Genomic DNA, 21708 nt, shown 5'->3' with positions numbered 1-21708 from the left:
AGCCCATGTGCAGCAACGAAGACACAAAGCAGCTAATAAATAATAAATAAATAAATAAATTTATAAAAAAGAAAAAGAAATAAAGGCAGAAATTGAGAAGACTACAATAATAATAGGATATTTTAACACCCCATTCACATCAATGGACAGATCTTCCAGATAGAGAATCAATAAGACAAGAGATACTAAATGATACAACAGAACAGTTAGACTTAATTGATATTTTCAGTACGTTACATCCAAAAATACCAGAATACACATTCTTTTCAAGTGCACATGGAACATTCTCTAGAACTGACCACATACTAGGGCATAAAACAAGCCTCAACAAACTTAAGAGTATAGAAATTATCTCAAGCATCTTTTCTGACCACAACAGCATGGAACTAGAAATTAACCACAGAAAAATAAATGAGAAAAAAAGGATTACATGGAGACTAAACAACATGGTACTACAAATCCAATGGGTCAATGAGGAAATCAAAGAGGAGATTTAAAAATACCTTGAGACAAATGACAATGAAAACACAACCATACAAAATCTATGGAATGCAACAAAAGCAGTTCTTAGAAGTTCATAGCAATACAGGCTTTCCTCAAAAAACAAGAAAAATCTCAAACAACCTAACCTACCACAAAGAACTAGAAAAAGAAGAACAAACAAAACCTAAAGTCAGCAGAAAGAATGAAACAATAAAGATCAGAGAGGAAATAAATAAAAGACATTTAAAAAATAGAAAAAATCAATAAAACTAAGAGCTGGTTCTCTGAAAGGATAAACAACATTGACAAACCTCTCAACCAAGCTCTTCAAGGAGGAAGAGAGAACTTATTTCATTAAACAAAATAAGAAATGAAAAAGGAAACATAACAACTGACACCACAGAAATACAAAAAACCATAAGGGAATACTACAAACAATTATAAAAGAAAAGCCAAAACCCACATGGTCTTCTGAATAGATGTAGAAAAGGCATTTGACAAATTCAACATCCATTCATGATAAAAACTCTTATCAAAACGGGTATAGAGGGAAAATACCTCAAGATAATAAAAGCTCTTTATGACAAATCCACAGCCAATATAATACTCAACAGTGAAAAGCTGAAAGCATTCCTGCTAAAATCTGGAACAAGACAAGGATGCCCACTCTCACCTCTTCTATTCAACACTATTGGAAGTCCTAGCTGCAGCAATCAGTAAGAAAAAGAGATAAAAGATACCCAGATTAGGGCTCCCCTGGTGGCACAGTGGTTAAGAATCCACCTGCCAATGCAGGGGACATGGGTTCGAGCTCTGGTCGGGGAAGATCCCACATGCTGCAAAGCAGGTGAGCTTGTGCACCACAACTACTGAGCCTGCACTCTAGAGCCCGCCAGCCACGACTACTGAGCCTGCGTGCTACAAACACTGAAGCCTGTGCACCTAGAGCCTGTGCTCCACAAGAGAAGCCCCCACAATGAGAAGCCCGCGCACAACAACAAAGCCCCCGCTCGCCACAACTAGAGAAAGCCAGCGCACAGCAACAAAGATGCAGTGCAGCCAAAAATAAAAATAAATAAAATTTTTAAAAAAAAGATATCCAGATTGGTAGGGAAGAGGTAAAATTGTCATTATATGCAAATGATATGATACTACATATAGAAAACCCTAAACAGTCCACACATAAACTACTAGAACAGATAAGCGAATTCAGCAAGGTGGCAAGATACAACATTAATGTACAGAAATCGGTTGCATTTCTTTATACCAACAATGAAATATGAAAAAGAGAATGTAAAAAAAAATCTTTTAAAATTGCAACTCAAAACATAAATTACTTTGGAATAAACCTCACCAAGCAGATGAAACTTATACACTGAGAACTATAAAACACTGATGAAGGAAACTGAGATGATTCAAAGAAATGGAAAGATATCTCATGCTTTTGGACTGGAAGAATTAATGTTGTTAAAATGGTCATACTACCCAAAGCAATCTACAGATTTAATGTGATCCCTATCAAATTACCCATGACATTTTTCACAGAACTAGAAAAAATAATCCTAAAATTCATGCGGAACCATAAAAGACCCAGAATTGCCAAAGCAATCCTGAAGAAAAAGAACAAAGTAGAAGGCATAACTCTCCCAGAGTTCAGACAATATTAGAAAGCTAGAGTAATCAAAACAGTGTGGTACTGGCAGTAAAACAGACATATGGATGAATGGAATGGAAGAGAGCCCAGAAATAAACCCACACACCTATGGTCAATTAATCTTTGTCAGAGGAGGCAAGAATATACAATGGGAAAAAGACATTCTCTTCAACAAGTGGTGTTGGGAAATCTGGACAGCTGCATGTAAATCAATGAAGTTAGAACACACCCTCCCATCACACACAAAAATAAACTCAAAATGGCTTAAAGACTTAAACATAAGACATGACACCATAAAACTCTTAGAAGATAACACAGGCAAAACAATCTCTGACATAAATTGTACCAATGTTTTCTTAGGTCAGTGTCCCATGGCAATAGAAATAAAAACAAAAATAAACAAATGGGATCTAATCAAACCTACAGGCTTTTACACAACAAAGGAAACCATAAACAAAACGGAAAGACAACCTACAGGATGGGAGAAAATATTTGCAAATGATGCGAGCAACAAGGGCTTGATTTCCAAATTATACACACAGCTCATACAACCCAAAAAAACAAATAACCCAACAGAAGAATGGGCAGAAGACCTAGACATTTCTCCAAAGAAGAAATACAGATGGCTAGTAGGCACATGAAAAGATGCTTAACATCGCTAATTATTAGAGAAATGCAAATCAAAACTACAATGAGGTACCACCTCACACCAGTCAGAATAGCCATCATTAAAATATCTACAAAACAAATGCTGGAGAGGGTGTGGAGAAAAGGGAAACTTCCTACACTGTTGGTGGGAATGTAAGTTGGTGCAGCCACTATGGAGAACAGTATGGAGGTTCCTCAGAAAACTAAAAATAGAATTACCATATGATCCAGCAGTCCCACTACTGGGCATATATCTAGACAAAACTATTATTCAAAAAGATACATGCACCCCTATGTTCACAGCAGCAGTATTCACAATAGCCAAGACATGGAAACAACCTAAATGTCCATCAACAGATGAATGGATAAAGATGTGGTACATATATACACTGAAATACTACTCAGCCATAAAAAAGAATGAAATAATGTCATTTGCAGCAACATGTATGCAAGCAGAGATTATCATACTAAGTAACTCAGAAAGAAAAAGACAGATACCATATGATATCACTTATATGTGAAATCTAAAATATGACACAAATGAACCTACCTATGAAACAGAAACAGAATCACAGACATAGAGAACAGACTGAGGGTTGCCAAGGGGGAGGAAGTTGGGGGAGGGATGAAGTGGGAGGTTGGGGTTAGCAGATCTAAGCTTTTATATATAGAATGGATAAACAACAAAGTCTTACTGTATAGCACAGAGAACTATATTCAATATCCTGTGATAAACCATAATGGAAAAGAAGATAAAGAATGTATATATGTATAACTCATCACTCTGCTGTACAGCAGTAATTAACACAACATTGTAAATCAATGTCAATAAAAAATATGTCAATTTTTATGTCAATAAAAAGTAATAAATAAAATTTATAAAATATGGTGATGGCTTAAGAGAACAAAAACAAAAATGTCTGGTATTTCTACCCTCAGTGAATTTTTTTCCCTTTCTAAGGTAAAAAACTGGAAGTCCTCAACCCTCAGCACCTACCTACCATGGCACCTGACCTAGAAACAATCAAAATTTAGTTAGTATATATTTGTTCAAATGTTTCCTTATACAGACATGTCTATGATTATCTATACATATTCATTTTCTTATAACATCACTTGTTAGATAATATTACATGATGTAAATATGTGATATCTTATTTACTATCCCCTTGCTTATTTTCAGTTATATGAATCTTAATTTCTCACTATGATGCTATAAATGTCTCTATTATTTTCTCAAAATATATTCCTAAAAGTTTTTCTCTCCATTGAGACTAGGATCTCCCAAACTTACTTAACATCAGAAAAGAGTTTACACTATTTTGACCCAGTCAGAATAGGACCTAATGAAAAAATAATTCAGGCTGGGAGTAAAGTGTTGACCGGTAGTCAAAGAAATATTAATAAAGGTTCTTCACATAGAAAGAAAATGGAAGGAAATGGAAATAAAAGGAAAATGGAAGCATCAAAACACAGGAAGAAACTAAGAGCCCCCAAACTATAAACTCAATAAGGTAAGTCCCCCAAAATATTATATCTACTAATAATAGGGGACTTACCTTATTCAGAAAGTGGCAAGAATACTAATTATTTAGAAGGAAAATTACAGAAAGAAGAAAGAAGATCATTACATAAGAAGCAATGGTACATATCCTAGAGTGGCCACTAAAAGAATAATAAAAGTAATGTATAATTAAGATAACTAGGAAAAAAACTGATTTATCCAAAAGAAGGCAAAAAAGGAGAAATAAAGAACAGATGGGATAAGTAGAAAATAAATAGCAGCATGGTATACTTAAACACAAATATATTAATAATACATTAAATGAAAATGTACTAAACGCTTATTTAAAAAGACCAAGATTATCAGACTGGATTTTTAAAAACCAGCCAACCTTTTTTGGGGGGAGGCACAAGGAATCATGAGAGGCATAGGGAATTGGGAGGCACACTGGGCCGAGTGCCTGGCTGTGAGCGCAGGGGAGAGAAAAAAAAAGAAAGACTATATACTGTTTATAAGAGGCATACTTTAAATATAATCTTTAGAGCACCACAAGGCACTGTGATTCAGGAGGTCTGGGGTGGCATCCCAGAAAGAGCATTTGGGCTGATGGGCTTTGTCTGTTCTACACATCATATCCTCTGCCTTCTCCTTCTTCCATTACCAATTCAGTGGCAGGAAAAAAGAGGTTGCCTGCTGGCTCTTGCTGCCCTGGTCTCACAAATTCATTCCTTTGTTGATTCATATATTAATTTGGCAAATATTTACTAATGACTACTACCTATTTTGTTCTAAGAGTTGGGAATACAAAGGTGAACAGAATACAGCCCCTCCCTTTGTGGAGTTAATATTCTAACAGAGGAGAAAGACACTAAACATAAGGTCATACACATATATACACTAACATGTATAAAATACATAACTAGTGAGAACCTGCTGTATAGCACAGGGACCTCTACTCAGTGCTCTGTGGCTACCTAAATGGGAAGGAAATCCAAAAAAGAGGGGATATATGTATACGTATAGCTGATTCACTTTGCTGTATAGGAGAAACTAACACAACATTGTAAAGCAACTATACCCCAATTAAAAAAAACAAAAAAACCCCATATGGTCATACAGTGTCATGTACTATTAAATACTATGACAAAAAACAAGGTAAGGTAACTGAAAGTTACAGGAGTGTTTGTGTAAGATAAAGTAAGATAAAGTAATGTAGGGCTTCCCTGGTGGCGCAGTGGTTAAGAATCCGCCTGCCAATGCAGGGGACACGGGTTCAAGCCCTGGTTCAGGAAGATCCCACATGCCGTGGAGCAACTCAGCCTGTGTGCCACAACTACTCAGCCTGCGCTCTAGAGCCCACAAGCCACAACTACTTAGCCTGCACGCCACAACTACTGAAGCCCACGCACCTAGAGCCCGTGCTCCCAACAAGAGAAGCCACCACAATGAGAAGCCCGTGCACCGCAACGAAGAGTAGCCCCCGCTCGCCACAACTAGAGAAAGCCCGCACGCAGCAATGAAGACCCAACACAGCCAAAAATAAATAAATAAAAATAAATTTATTTTTAAAAAAAGTAATGTAAAACTTAACAAAGAGGTGATTTTTGAACAAAAATCTGTCAATACATAAAGTGGGAGAGCCAGCCATGTCATCATCTAGGGAAGAATTACAGAAGAGGGAGGAGCAAACGCAAAGGTTTAGAAATAGAAGGTAGCTTGGAACATTTGAGGAACAGCAAGTTGACCAGTGTGACTGGAACAGAGAGCAGTAAAGACTTGTGGAAAATGAGGTCTGGGGTAGCCAGGAGCTGGATCATGTAGGACCTTATAGGCCCAGGTAAGGAAACTGGACTTCATTCCAAGTAAAATGGGAAGCGAACAAAGTTTCTGGGCAAAGGAGTGAAATAATGTGTTCCATCACACTGAGCACACTGCTCCCTAGAGTCCTTCATTATTTTCTACCACCCTCTTTAAATCTCTCACCATCATGTATGTTACTGACCCTCAATATATAGTACAACTTCCTACATCTGACAGTCACTAACTAGTGATGTGTATACATCACTTTCCTTCCTTGGCTTTTTCCTCATTTGTAAAACAAGTGTCTTAGACAAGATCACCCGTAATTTTCTTCCTGGCTTTATCATTTTATGAACCTACATCTTTGCTGTCTAATACACTAGCTACTAGCCACATGTGGTTATTTAAATCTAAATCAATTAACATTTAAAAATTCAGTTCTTCAGTCACACTAGTACATACAAGTGCTCCACAGCCACATGTGGCTAGTTGCTACTGTATTGGGCAGTGCAAACATAGAGCACTTTTATCATCAATCATCACAGTGCTTCTCTAGGTGATTTCTGCTTCTGAGTCATCTTCTCAAGATGTAAGAAAATAAAAAGATATAGTATTTTGTATGGTTTTATTTTTTATGTTTAACCTACAAAATGTATTTAACCTCAAAGTATGAGGAAGAAAATTTTTTTCTAAATGAATACTCCAGCTCTTCTCCACGGATTTAAAATAACATCATTACGTTATTATGTAATAAACAAACTAATAGACATTGAATTCCATGAAGACAGTATTTTTTTCACCACAGTATTGCCAGCAGTTAATATACAGTAAGTCTTTAATAACTATATGTTCAGTGAATGAATATTTTCTATTCTTATTTATATTTGCATTTGTTTCTGGATATTATATGCTGATTTTTTCATTTATTTCTTCTGGCTCTCATTCTATACTATTTTTGTTATTTACTATTTATGATTTGTTATTACAGATGTATTTAGCCATTCTTTTATGTAGATTCAATACTCCCTACTATTCTCCTTTTTCAAAAAATTCCCTGCTATTTTTCCATATTAACTCCTCTAATCTTTACTGCATGATCTAGAATATTTTAGCTGTAACCAGCTACTAAGTCAGGATATCCCTAGAACAGGACCTCATTACCCCCATGGAATCCTACTCTTCAGTGCCTACAGAATGCCTGAAAAACACTCCTGCCCTAGCTGACCCACACTTTAATACTCAAGACACAACAAATCCCACTCCTCAAAATCACCTTGAGCAAGCAACCCTGTCATGTGTCAATACTACAACTAAGACTTCCCCAAGTAGTCCCTGTCTACTTTTCAAACCCAGGTCTGTGGAAAAGCTCTAAACTGTTGGTCACATCTGAACACCCACCTTGACCTCAGTGAATCACTTCACTTCCCTACAGGGAAGACTTTCAGATTCCACCAAGGAGTGTATTTTTGCCTCTTGAGACCTCCCAACAGAACACCTAACCCACAGGAAGTGCTAAACTGTTTCTTGAATGAAGATGAAAATTCTGGCTGAGAAAAAAAAAGGAGGCTCAGTGGGTTTTGGGGGACCTCCTTTTACTAGACTGGAGAACATGAGGACCAGGTCACTGAATGAATGGAATTTTAGAATGGGAAATTTCAGAAGAAAAGCAAAATGTTCATATAAAATCTGAAAAACAAGGCATTTCAGAGAAGAGAGTAGAAAAGCTTCCTTACCTCAGGCATGGCTTTAAGAATTTAGGACAGCCCTTCTGTCCTCCTCCTTCTGGCTTCTCTTTGGGAGAAGGGCAGTGTCCAGAGAAAACAGAGCTGGAGAGGGAGAAAGAAAACATGAAATGCTGGGCCTGCCCTCAGCTCCCAGCATCACCAGCCTAGATACTCTCCTTTCCTTCTCTGTGCACTTCTCCCCAACCACAGAAGTAGATACGAGGTGTCACTGCATTGGTCATTCCTATCTAAATTTATAATTCTTTCACCTATGTGCTTTATTTTTTGAAGTATAGTTGATTTATAGTGTTATATTAGTTTCAGGTGTTCAACATAGTGATTCAATATTTTTATAGATTATACTCCACTTAAATCTCCCACGTGCTTTAGATCTCAACATGCAACATAAACTTTCTGTGCTTAAGATACCTCGTTTATATTTATAAGAAGTAACAGTATTTATCCTTCAGAATGGCACTGCCAAATAAGGATAATTTCCCCCTTCACACATGAAGGCTATTCATCAGTGAAATCATCCAACGCCTCATGGTAATTAAGTAATTGAGCCCAACTGGAATCCAGGTCTGACTCGTTAGTCTTTCCACCAGATGATGACGTTGAAAGGAAATGTGTCCCCACCCTTTCTACAAAGATGAGAGATAAAACTACAAAGTGAATGCCTCAGAGAAAGCATCTTTACACAGAGTAGGCATCAGAGGGATCATGTGGTCTGGAAGACACTGGACCAAAAAGAACATATTGCTTCTGGTCCTGGCTTATAATAAAATGCACCTGAAAACCAATCTCTCAACTTTTCTAAGAAATTTCCTCAGAAGGGGCTGCGGGGAGGGATATGCAGAAACAGTCACTGCAACCCCTTAATCATTAATTATTTTCCACTAAACTTCACTGCCTTGGAGAGTAAAGAAATTATCTCAGAAGCAGCATAACTTAGTGGTAAGAACAACTAGGTTTGTGGATCAGAATGCTCAAACATCCGATCCACCACTCAACTGGCTCTGCAGCCTCTATTCCAAACCTCAATTTCCTCATCAACAGAGTAGTACCTACTCTCTATCAACGGTTGGGAGGGTCATAAGATGATCCACTTCAAGCATTTAGCGCAGTACCTGGTCATCCTTTGTGTGCAATAAATATCATTCAATCATTTATTTTCATAAGTAGCACACAGTAGGTCTCCCCGTCCTTTTTTCTCTTCGATTCCTCACTAGGAGAGGGACGGAAAGACCTTCTGTGCCAGAGAGGACTAAGGTCCAGCAGCTCAGTCTTCTGCTCTCCAGGCCCGAGGCTTTCTCCTCCTCTCCAGCTCTCTTCCCCTCTCCCACTCTCCTCTCCGTAAACCCCATCTCTTCCCCTTCATCTCAATCTCGGTCTTCCCGCTACAAGTCTCCCAAATCCTGGAGCACACTGGCCTCCCAAAGCATCCACACAGCCTCCCAGCCACCACACAAACCCTCATGCTGGCAGCTCCCCTGGCAGACTGTGGACATGCTCCCGAGCTGTAGCTTGCCCACCCCTCGCAGTGAGTCACACAGTCACTGACATGATGACACATGGTGCCATATACTGTCACACACTCCTAGGGTCACACAATCTCAAGCAGTCTCACGTGAACACAGCTGCACGTTCACTGTTACAGAAACTGTCACACACATTCTCAAATTCTGTTCACACACCGTCTCACAGAGCCCCATACACAAGGTCACACACACAGTGACATTGTAACACACGGTCCATACACGGTCACACTGTTCACACACAGTGACACGGTTTCCCTGTCACATTCTCAGACACTGTCACACATTCTCCCTCGGTCCCGCACAGCCTCACACACTGTCACACGGCTTCACTCTGTTCAAACACGGTCACACACACCGGACCCAGGCTCCCACCGTCACAGGCCCCCTCACACGCCCGCTCCCGCCCGACAGGCCTGCCCAGGCGCGCGCACCCACCCCGGACTCCTCACCGCCTTCTCCCCAAGAGTCGGCACTTCGTTCCGCACCGTTCGCGGAGGCTGGGAGCTGAGCGCTCTGCGGCCGGGGCGTGGACTCGATCTCGGGCCCGACGGGCGGACTCACAAAGGGGCCAAAGCGCTCGGGCAGGCTGTCGGCGCCAGCCGCAGTGGCTGCTGGGAAATGGAGTCCGGGGCCAGGCGCGGTGCGGCGCGGAGCATCCTGGGACTGCTCGCCGCGGGGGGGCCGGGCAGACAGCTGCTTCCTGCCTCGTCCTTTCGCGTCGTCTCTGCCACGCTCCTTAAACACCCCGACCTTGCGACCCAGAATTCGCACTCGCCCCGCCCTCTCAGGCCGTCCGACCCACCGCCCCCGCCACCGAATCCAGCCCGGACCTGGATTGGCCGGCTCGAACTGCGCAGGTGCAGCTTGCTCGTGTCGCGGAGGCGTCCAGGCTCGGTGCACGCGTTGGCCGCGAATAGCGGACGCGGCTGTGTTGCGCATGCGCGGTGGTCGGGCCCGCGCCCGGGCGCAGCAGGTGGGGCTCCAGGCCCGGTGCTGGAAAAACGCAGCTGGTTGAGGCTGGGTGTGAGGGCTGGGGCCCGCTGGAGGGGGGGACCCCGGGAGGATGCGGGCGTAGTTAAGAGATAATGTGCTCGGGATTTCTTTCTTTGCTCTCTGTTTCTTCTGTCCTCCCTATCCTTTCATTCGCCACTTATTGAGCGCCTACTGTGTGCCAAGCACTGTTGTAGATGCTGGGGACGCAACTGTGAACGTGCAAAAATCCCCACCCGTGGAGCTGACATTTTATTATGGGAGAAATTTAATAGGAAAAAAAAAGGTACTAATATATACTGGGAATTGATACGCGTTATAAAGAAAAGCAAAACAGAGTATAAACATCATTCTTTCAATTCTTAATTCTTCGTTACACCCTCTGGTTTCTATTCAATCTATGTCTGAAAATACTTCATAAACTTCTATCTCTAGTCCTAACCCACATTCATTCCTCACCTCTTTAGAAATTTTGTTATAAGATGCAGAGCTTCAATGTAACTTGTCTCACCAAAGTAACCAATGACAAACAGCAAATAAGCTGGTAATTTTTATATTGAGGGAATGTAAAAATGCAAATGTTATATTCACAAAGTTATTGAAACACTGTATATAGTAATAAAATGTTGAATATAAACAATATGGCTAAAAATAGAGAAGTAAATAAATAACTACATCTGTTTGAAACTATACAACATAAAAATAATCGTGTGATGATGAAGCAACCTGTAGAAATATTTCTTAAGTTTTGTTCTGAGGAGGAACAGAGCTGTTACAATTACACTAAGATTGCAAAATTGGAAAACTGTTCCTATGTATAAAAAGGTAAAAGGAGGGGCTTCCCTGGTGGCGCAGTGGTTGAGAGTCCGCATGCTGATGCAGGGGACACGGGTTCGTGCCCTGGTCCGGGAAGATCCCACATGCCGCGGAGCGGCTGGGTCCGTGAGCCATGGCCGCTGAGCCTGCGCGTCCAGAGTCTGTGCTCCGCAACGGGAGAGGCCACAGCAGTGAGAGGCCCGCGTACCGCAAAAAAAAAAAAAAAAAAAAAAATTCAGTTCTGACAAGGACTTGTATCCAGAATATGTAAAGAATACTTAACAAGTAACTAATAAAAATACAATTAACACAATTTAAAAATGGGCAAAGGATTTGAATAGACATTTCTCCAAAGAAGATAAACAAAAGGTCCAAAAGCACATAAAAATATGATCAGCATCATCAGTCCTTGGGGAAATGCAAATCAAAACCAAAATGACTTACCACTTCACACCTATTAAGATGGCTAGAATCAAAAAGTCAGATAACAAGTGCTGGTGAGGATGTGGAGAAACTGAACCCCTCATACATTGTTAATGGGAATTTAAAATGAAGCAGCTGCCTTGGAAAAACATTCCAGAAGTTCCTTAAAAAGATAAAGATATAGAGTTACTATATGAACCAGCAATTTCAGTCCTAGGTGTATACCTAAGAAAAATAAAAACATACATGCATGCAAAAACTAGTACACAAATTGTTCATAGCAGCACTATTCATAATAGCCAGAGTGGAAACAACACAAATGCCCATATTATTCAGCCATCGAAAGTAATAAAAGTAATGAAGTACTGATACACACACTACATGGATGAACCTTGAACATCACACTATGTGAAAGAAGCCAGTCACAAAAGACTACATATTGTACGAGTCTATTTATCTGAAATATCCAGAATAGGCAAATTTCAGAAAGTAATTAGTGGTTGCTTTGGAATGATGGAGGAGATGAAGAATGAGCACTAATAGATAATGAGGGTTTCATTTTTGTGGTGATGAAAATGTTTTAAATTTAATTGTGATAGTTACATAACCCTGTGAATATACTGAAATACCATTGAATTGTATGCTTTGAATAGGTGAACTTCATGGTATGTGAATTATATTTTCAATAAAATTGTTAAAATAAGTTCAGCATACAGTGAGGGTTTACTTCTGGTTTCTCTATTCTGTTCCATTGACCTATGTGTGTATTGATTACTGTAGCAATACAGTTAAGCACTGATATTGGGTTGAGTTCTCCCACTATTCTTTGTCAATATTGTTTAGCTATTTTACAGCCTGTGCCTTTCCATGTAAGTTTTAGGAAAAGTTTATCTTATATCTACAAAAAAAAACCCTTTCTTTTCTTTCTTTCTTTCTGCTTGGTTTGGGTTTATTTTTGCCCTTCTAGTTTCTTGATGTACGAACTTGGAATATTAATTAAGACCTTTCCTTATTTCTAATGTAAGCATTTAGTGCTCTAAATTTCCCTCTTAGCCCTGCTTTAAATACATCTTACATGTTTTGTTAGGTTGTTGAAAAGAAAACCTACATTCCTGTGTGTCTCCTTTCTTCTCACAAAGAACATTTCACTACACTTCTGACAACAGATGTGTGAGGGTGCCCCCCCACACACACACCAAGCAATTCTGCAACACCAGCTGGGTGTCCTAGAAACGTAACTCAATTCTGACACTATCTACCTGGAGATAGCATCAAATCCCAGAGATTAAGGGTTCAGTCCCATGAGACTGCCAATCACAAACCCCAGTTGTCACCTGTGTTTCTGACCAATCAGCTATAAATTGGAGGTTCCATGACTCTCCTCCTCAAGTTTGATTAATTTCCTACAGTGGCTCACAGAACTCAGGAAAACAGTTTACTTACCGTTTACCCATTTAGTATAAAAGGGTATGATAAAGGGTACAGATGAACATCCAGATGAAAGAGGCTCATTGGGTAGGTGGTAAGGGCCAGCTTCCTGGTTCACAGACGGCCATCTTCTCACAGTAACCTCACATGATGGAAGGGGTGGGGGAGCTTTAGGGGCCTCCTTTTGAAGGGCACAAATTGCATTCATGAGGGTTCCACCCTCGTTACCTAATCACCTCCCAAAGGCCCCACCTCCAAATACCATAACATTGAGGACTGGCTTTCAACTTATGAATTGGGGAAGGGGTGGGGGGGGCATTCAATCTATAGGACTGAGCAAATAAAATCTACTCACTAGGAAAAAAAAAAACTACTATTTATCTAGAAGGTAGACTCAGTAGGCTTTGGCATCTGATTGGATGAAGGGAGGGTAATGAGGTAAGAGTCAAGGATACCACCTAAGTTTCTTGTATAAGTGGACAGAGGTGCCAGGTGGTTTAGTTGCACAACTCCATAAGTCTGCTTAAACACAAACACAGTCCTCTGAAATAAGGTCATATAATCATAGACTGAATAGACTTATATGTGAAGATAACAACAGAAGCTATAAAGACAATAGCCAAAGATGAAAAGAGATCTAGGTAAAATACTTGACAATTTGAGGGAAATTAAAGACCTTCTCAAATAATTAGAGGACTCAAATTTGTATTACCTATAAAACTTTCTTTACAAATAAATATATATTTAAAATATTAAAATACTGAAACTATGTTTGAATTTTCTACCAGCGAGAGAGATGCAATCTGAGAACCATATATAGTGTTGTCAGTAATAACAGTAAAACACAGGGTTAATTATGAATAACTGCTATTAATGGAAAAGAAAAACACAACAAAAGTATACAAACCAAAAACCCCACAGAGTTTCGTTTCCTTCTTTATAGAGATTGTATGTCAGAAAAGTTATGGGAGGCGTCCATGGTCATGGTCATACAGGGAGGGAGTAGCTAAGATAGGGTTAGAATCAACTCTGTTGTTTCTTCCATTCCTTATTCCATAAACATTCCCTGCAAGACATGGCCTCCCCACAGCTGATTTCATTCATGTGATAATGGCAGGTCCCATCATGGAGAGAAAGAATATAGCAAAACCACGAATGTAGCTGAGGGTTTATAGAAGAGGAGAGCTAGAGTTACTATATATGTATTTTGGCACAAGAGAGTGTACAGGGTAATCTCTTGGGAAGTGGTTGACAAGGCAGCTGTGGATCTGATAGAATGGAGAGGCATCAAGACATTCACGTACTCTTGTGTGAACAAAAAAGGAACAAAGAGTATCACTCATCATCCAGTTATACAAGGGTTAAGTCTCAACCCATTGCAGTCACCCACCAACAGTGCACCCTGAGGAGAAATGAGGATGAAAAACCAGTATGAGACACTCAGTGCTTTGGCAAAACAGGCCCTTACGACAGTTAAGATGCGTATCTCAGGAAGCATTTCAATGACCCCAGACTCTTGCATCTTCCCATACATAGAAAAGCACTGAAATCATTTATGTGAGATATCTGTTCTTTGTGATTAGCAGTAATCTTTTACCAGGATGTATGCTTGGTTGCATGTATATCCTAGCCCCTCAAAATCATACATATACCAGGGCTCCTCCTCTACACCTCTTGGGAGCTCTGAGTTCACTCAGAGCTACTGAGTGTCTCTCGGGCTATCCAGTTAAGACTGAATAAAACTTAAACTCACAACTCTCATGTTGTACATTTTTAGGTCAACACTTGAAAGAAACTGTGGTAGTCAGCCTCCCAAATGGCCCTCAATGATACTTGCCTCCTAGTACTCATACCCTTGTGTAGTCTCTGCCCATACTGACTCAATCAGAACTGGTCTACGTGACCAACAAAGTATGGTAGTGTATGACTTCTGATGAAATAAAAATTCACGTTTTATGGCAAGCCAAGAAAAATTTTAAAACAAAATTTTTCTTTGCCCTTTTGGGCTTCCTCCCTCCCCTTTATTGTGAATTGTGCATCTGCATTAACCAGACCTCCTTAGGAGATAACCTTCCTTCTTATCTCATAAAGGGTCACAACTCCTTAGGAGAGAGCCTTCCTTCTCAATCTTATAAGGGGCATGATGACCCATGACTGATGACTTGCTTTGTACGTGTAAATCTGGATTGTGTACGCAGTCAATGTCATCTGATATAATGACACGTATAATACATATAACCTTTTGTCTCAAAAAAATTACATAACTCTGCTTTGACCTCTAACGGGTGGAACAGTCCTCAGAGCTTTCTGAAAGAGTGTCTCCCCAATTATAATCCTCAGGTTGGCTTGAATAAAATTTTCCATTGCTTTCTTAGATCAACCGTTAATTTTTTCATCAAAACTTGGTCATAAAATTCATTGCAGCTCCTGAATCACTCATTCTAGGGGTGATTTGCCACCATGTCATAAAGACACTTAGTGCTATGGAGAGACCCACATGGAGTAGAACTGGGGCCTCTTTTTGACAAGGGATTGAACCTGAATCCTTGGCAGTGAAAGTGTGGAGTCCTAACCACTGGACTGCCAGGCAATTCCTGGAACTAGGGCCTTTTGCCCAAAACCAGCACCAACTTACCAGCCACATGAGTGAGACACCTGGAAGCAGATATTCTGGTCCCAGTTCAGCCTTTAGTTGACTGAAGCCCTAAATGACATCTTGATTACAGCCAGCTAAGCTGCTCCCAAATTCCTGACTCACAGACACTGTGGGAGATTATAAATGTTGACTGTTGTTTAAGCCATTAAGTTCTGGGGTAATTTGCTATACAACAATAGGTAACTAATACAGAAATCAAATAAATTAAAACTATGAAAGACCACATCAGAGAATAAAAAATAAATCCAAATGACCCAAAATATAACAGGAGTATGAAAATTAAGAAAAAGAGATGAAGAACTATGAGAAAAATTTTAGTCATCCTCTTAAAATAACCATGTAATATTTACATTAATCGTTGATAATTAGTCATGAAGAAAACGTTAATAAATCTTCAAAGTACAGATTTTACAGATAGTATTTGATTCATCACACTTTACAGCATAACAAATTCCAAACAGATGGAAATAAATGCATTGTAAATATTCCCATAAAGTTCTACAGAAAAACAAAGATAGACATTTATAATTTAGGAGTAGGAAAACAACTTTTGAGCAAAATAACAGGTAGAAAGGCAAAAACTGATATGCCTCAGTATGTAACAGAATACAAAATAGCTACCCGATAAAAATATTTCTCAATTTAAGATTTCAGTCCAGATATCTCCCCTGAAGTCATGGTCAATATTTCTACTTATATACCTAACAGACATTTCAAACTATCACATTCCAAACCAAACGCCCAATCTTACCTCCACAGAGGTTAAGACTCTGGTCTGTTATACTGGCCAGCCACAAACAACCTGTCCCCACTTTGGTGCCTGGGGCTCCTCACCTTCAGCCTTGTTATGGCTTTGTGGTTCCATTCAAATTTGTTCCCAGTTGGGTCATCCAGCTGCCTGACACTCACAGCCTCAGGAATCCCAGCTGACCTACCCTACAGCCCTGACCAGAAACCTATCCTTTGTGGCTATTTCTTGGAATAACCAGCACAAGCCTGAATGGCCCAGTGACTTTCTCTTCTGGGCACCTTCACACTCTGTCTCCCTCAGGTCCCAGCCCAGAGTCCAGGGCTCCAGTCTCTTTGGTTCTGTTTCCAAGAGGCCCCATGGCTTCTGTGACATCATGAAGCAAATGCCTTCTGTCTCTGAAGATGCTTTCTCCAAGGTTCCACCACACTGGCTCACTCATCACTCAGAAGGCAGAGGCAGCATCTCCTCCACCCACAGGTACTAAGGTCTGGTTTGGTGGAAATACCAAGTCCTCCACTTCACCAGCTCTGTGTCCTTTAGCAAGTCATTTAACCTTTGTCCATCTCCATTTACTTCATAGTCAAAATGAGGAAAATAGTATCTGTTTTACACTGTCAGTATATGTGAAGCACAAAGCGCAGCTTTTAGAATGATTAGTTTGGGATTGTTGGAATCAGACAGCTTTTCAAAGGCCAAGGAGTCTTTCAAAGAGGTGAGAAGAAAACAACTTTTCTCGAAGAACAGAAGGGACAGGAACCTGAGAATAGGGTAGAGTTTAGATGCCGCAGCGCATCTGTTCTTCCATCCTTCCTTTCCTCAACCCCTCCCAAACATGCTTAAGCCAAGGCCACAACTAGAGTGAGGTGAGTGAAGCACTCCTTCAAGCACAACGTTTAATGGGGCACCAAAAAAACCCCCCAGAAATCAAAAAACGTGATAGATCAATGAAATATTTTTTAAAATAAAGATCAATGTAAAAAGTTCGGGCTTCCCTGGTGGCGCAGTGGTTGAGAGTCCGCCTGCCGATGCAGGGGACACGGGTTCGTGCCCCGGTCCGGGAAGATCCCACATGCCGCGGAGCGGCTGTGCCCGTGAGCCATGGCCACTGAGCCTGAGCGTCCGGAGCCTGTGCTCCAAAACGGGAGAGGCCACAACAGTGAGAGGCCCGCGTACCACAAAAATAAATAAATAAATAAATAAATAAATAAAAGTTCATGATAGGGACTTCCCTGTTGGCGCAGTGGTTAAGAATCTGCCTGCCAATGCAGGGGACACGGGTTTAAGCCCTGGTCCGGGAGGATCCCACATGCGGAGAAGCAACTAAGCCCGTGCGCCACAACTACTGAGCCTGCACTGTAGAGCCCACGAGCCGCAACTACTGAGCCCACGTGCTGCAACTACTGAAGCCCGCACGCCTAGAGCCCATGCTCCGCAACAAGAGAAGCCCGCGCACCATGACGAAGAGTAGCCCCGCTCTCTGAAACTAGAGAAAGCCCGCGCGCAGCAACAAAGACACAACTCAGCCATAAATAAATAAATAAATAAAATGTGGGGGCGGGGAGGAAAAGACCCATTGGTGGTCTCAATTAAAAAAAAAGTTGATGATAAACAAAACATCAATATCTTAGAGACAAGATCTGGTTACTATATTAAATCAAGAAGTGACTGAGCACAGCAAGTTTGAATTTCACACCTCGAGAACCTACAGTCCAGAAGACAGTTGCAAATTCAAATCATTTGATTAACTGTGATCACGCTAAAGTATTTTTGGTTTTGTAGCAAGTCATCTGTGGGGAGATAATTTGAGACTACAAAAATATCCTGTTCATCATCAATCTTTAGCAACAGATTTATAATCAATGAGATTTCTGCCTGAATCAATTACTACCATGATGGTTGAAAGATATTTTCTAACTCTATCATTCCTTCTACATTTACTAGTTGGAATTCTGTAAGTTCTTTCTCATCTCATTAATTCATCATTTATTTTAGTATGGACATATGAAATATTTTGACTAATACTGCTACTCTAATTATATTGATGCTTCAATTGTCCTGGTTTTGCCCACAGAAGCCCCCTTCAAGCTGAATCCTGAAGAATATACGTCAAAGAGCTTTGACAAACATATACATCCATGAAATCATCACCTCAATAAAGATATGGGAGGTTTCCATCATCCCCCAAATTCCTCTTCTATTCCTTTTCTGACTTTCCCTGGACCCCAGACCAAAGCAACCACTGATCTACTTTCTGTCCCTACAGTTTTGCATGTTCTAGAATTTCACTTTAAATAGATCTATGTGCAGCTTAGCTTTCAGCCAAAAACTCAGGGAGACTCACGCATATTTCTGGAGCTCTTTGTCAGAGTATCTCCCTCCTTCCTCTTCCTTGCTCTTCCACGCTCTGCTCGGCAAATTCCAGTTACTTCAGTTTCCCCAAGTTCTGTTGTCTCACTTTAGTAAATCTGTTGCGCTGTGCTTGCGTTCCTCCTTCCTGCATTGTCTGGAATATGCCTCCAGGGAGAAAGCCATTGCAGCTGTAGGAACTCATTTATTCTTCCCTCTCTTGGGGATCAAAGTCTTGCACTACCAGTTGTCCAATATCTGAAAAAACTTGTTTCCTACATGTTACCTAGTTTAGTACTATCACACCATCACAGTTGTGAGCAGGGAATCCTCTGTGATGTTTTTTGAGCATCTCCCTACTTTTTGGCACAAGAAGATATTCCATAGTCCTCTTGTACTTTCCCTGCCATCGTCCTGGAATCAGACATTACCCCAAGAAGCTTTGGTTCCTTTTATTAGAGAATTGTATTTAAAGACCAAGATCTGCTTATTGCTACTGAGGCATCATTGCTTCCAGGCGCATTCACCAAATAGAAACGTAGAAAATACATAAGTACATAAATACTTTTTTTTAAAGTAATAGTAAGACTAGTTAATTTAAATAAACTTTATTTTAGAAGTTTTTGATTTACAGAAAAACTGCAAAGATAGTACAGAAGATTCCCACATACTCTGCACCCAGTTTCCCCTATCATTAATCTGTTTTATGTTTAACAATGAGCCAACATTGATACATTATTATTAACTAAAGTCCACACTTTATTTTTTCTTAGTTTTTATCTAATGTCCGTTTTCTGTTCCAGGATCTTATTCAGGATACATTATTTTTAGTGTAGTTGTGTCCCCTTAGGCTTCTTTTATTTGTGATGGTTTCTAAGACTTTCCTCATTTTCAATGACCTTCACAGTTTTGAGGAGTTTGAGTCAGATATTTTGTCTAACGTCCCTGAACTGGCATTTGTCTGATGTTCTCTCATCAAACTGGGGTTATGCGTTTTGGGGAGGAAGACCATAGAGGTAAACTGTCCACATCTTAGCAAAAGTAAATGATATCAGCATGCCCTCACTATGGGTGTTAACACTGATCTGGGTGAGGTATACAGACACACTTTTAATCATGAGTTCACACCAACCCAACATCACAGGGTTCTTCCTTACCTTCCATTATCCTTTTTTATATCTCTCTTTTCCCACGGTAAAACACTGGCTCCCAAAAAATCTATATATTTATTCATTTGCTCAATCCTATGATGCACACAAAACAGTTTCAAAATCACTACACCAAAGCTATTAGGAAAAACAATCTACTAAGTTGAGTTCAGAGATTGCTTGCATTTTCTGGCTTTTTGTCTTTATATATTAGGAATATTAGCTCCTTATCTGAGATTTATAAATTTGTAAAGATTTTGCCATCTGTCTTTTGCCTTTGTTCGTGGTGTATTTTGCCTTACATAAGTGCTTTAATTTTATGTTTTAAGTGCAGCAGTCTTTTATTAAGTCTGGATTTTTAAGTCGAAATTAGAAAGTCTTTCCACACATCCAGGTGATAGTAGAATTCACCTCTGTACATGTCTGCTATTTGCATGGTTTAGTTTAGAACTCTGATCAATTTGGAGTTTATTCTTTTGCATGATGTGAGGTATGTATAAAATTGTATAGTAATTGTATAATAATTATACAATAATAATTATATTTTACAAATATTATAATTATAATTATTATAATAGTTGTATAAAATACAATTCTATCTTTTTCCAACTGACTATCCAATTATTCCACAAGGTTATTTATTAAAAAGTTCATTTTTATCCCAATGATTTGCCACCTTTACTACAGAGTAGATTTCCCTCTGTATTTGATATTTCTGGACTTTCTAGTCTCTTCCACCTGACAATTCATGAGCCAATACCACACAGCAGGTATAATTATAGAAGTTTTTAGAATGCTTTAATATCTGATCAGGTTAGCATACACCATAGCTTTCTTTTCTCAGAGTATTCTTAGCTATTTTTGTATGTTTATTTTTTCATTTGAACTTTAGCATCAACTTGTCTATTTCCAATGAAGAAACAGTACTGGTATTCTTACTGGGTTTAAATTACATTTCTAAATTAATTTAGAGAAAAAGACATCCTCCAGATAGGCAGCAACATGGATGTGCACAAATCTCAAAAAAGTGTTTCAAGAAGTGAGACACAAGAGTACATATTCGAAGAGAAATCAAGCGGCAAGGTCTCTGGACTGTGGGCCTGGGTCAAGGACAAATGTACCACCTTGGATAGGGATGCTTTCCTCATTCACAGACCAGGTATAACAGGGTCTGACCGGCAACCAGGACATTGGACTTCCGACCATACTGAAACACGCTGTCCCGGGATGGGTGAAGTTCAGAGCTTCTCATGCTTTCACAAACCAAAGTTGTAGCACTAGAGGTCTTAGCCGAAAAATGTCATCTCATAACAGGAAACTCCTTGACAACTCCTTTAAAACATTTTTGCTGATTCTGCATTCTCCTTCATAATCTACAAGTATTTCGACATAATGTTTTAAAATTAGTTACCAAATGAACTCTCGGGTTTTTTCCTCTCTCTAAATCTTTCAATAAAATGGCTGTTCCACGGCAAAGGTGATTTAACAATAGACGAGAAAAATTCTGTCATATACCACTTTTACACAGCCACACGTAAACGTGTACCTGGCGTTTAACGGTCCCAGTCACACACTGAACGACCGGGTGAGAACCGAACACGGCGCGCCCAGTCACAGTCACACACACTCAACTGCAATCAGCGAGACAGTCACACGCAGACAACGGGCCCAACAGACCGACCCTCAACCTGCGACTCAGGGAACCCAACACGCTCTGCCGTAACCCCGACAGCCTCCCACGCACATAAGCACCCCGCCCACCCGAAGCATCGCGAGACGCGGCCTTGCGGTTTGGT

At 40.0% G+C, this 21708-nt stretch overlaps 1 protein-coding gene across 5 annotated transcripts in view; it reads right to left on the bottom strand.

Moving 5' to 3' along the window:
• ZNF583 (zinc finger protein 583) overlaps positions 1–10253 on the bottom strand; it is a 31663-nt gene extending 21410 nt beyond the window's left edge. Inside the window, exons 1-2 of one of the 5 annotated variants that reach the window (XM_067720559.1) lie at positions 9790–10253; positions 7823–7915 (exon numbers count right to left, since the gene is read on the bottom strand). In XM_067720559.1, the coding sequence (XP_067576660.1) occupies positions 7823–7831 (9 nt within the window). In that variant the 5' untranslated portion in view covers positions 7832–7915; positions 9790–10253. The remainder of the gene's footprint in view (positions 1–7822; positions 7916–9789) is intronic. The other 4 variants (XM_067720560.1, XM_067720558.1, XM_067720562.1 and 1 more) reach the window with 4 other exon arrangements.
• Between the last annotated feature and the right edge of the window lie 11455 nt (positions 10254–21708).

Source organism: Pseudorca crassidens, chromosome 20 (genome assembly GCF_039906515.1).
Source record: "Pseudorca crassidens isolate mPseCra1 chromosome 20, mPseCra1.hap1, whole genome shotgun sequence".
In the NCBI taxonomy this organism is placed as follows: Eukaryota; Metazoa; Chordata; class Mammalia; order Artiodactyla; family Delphinidae; genus Pseudorca; species Pseudorca crassidens.
This window is presented reverse-complemented; position numbering and strand designations above follow the sequence as displayed.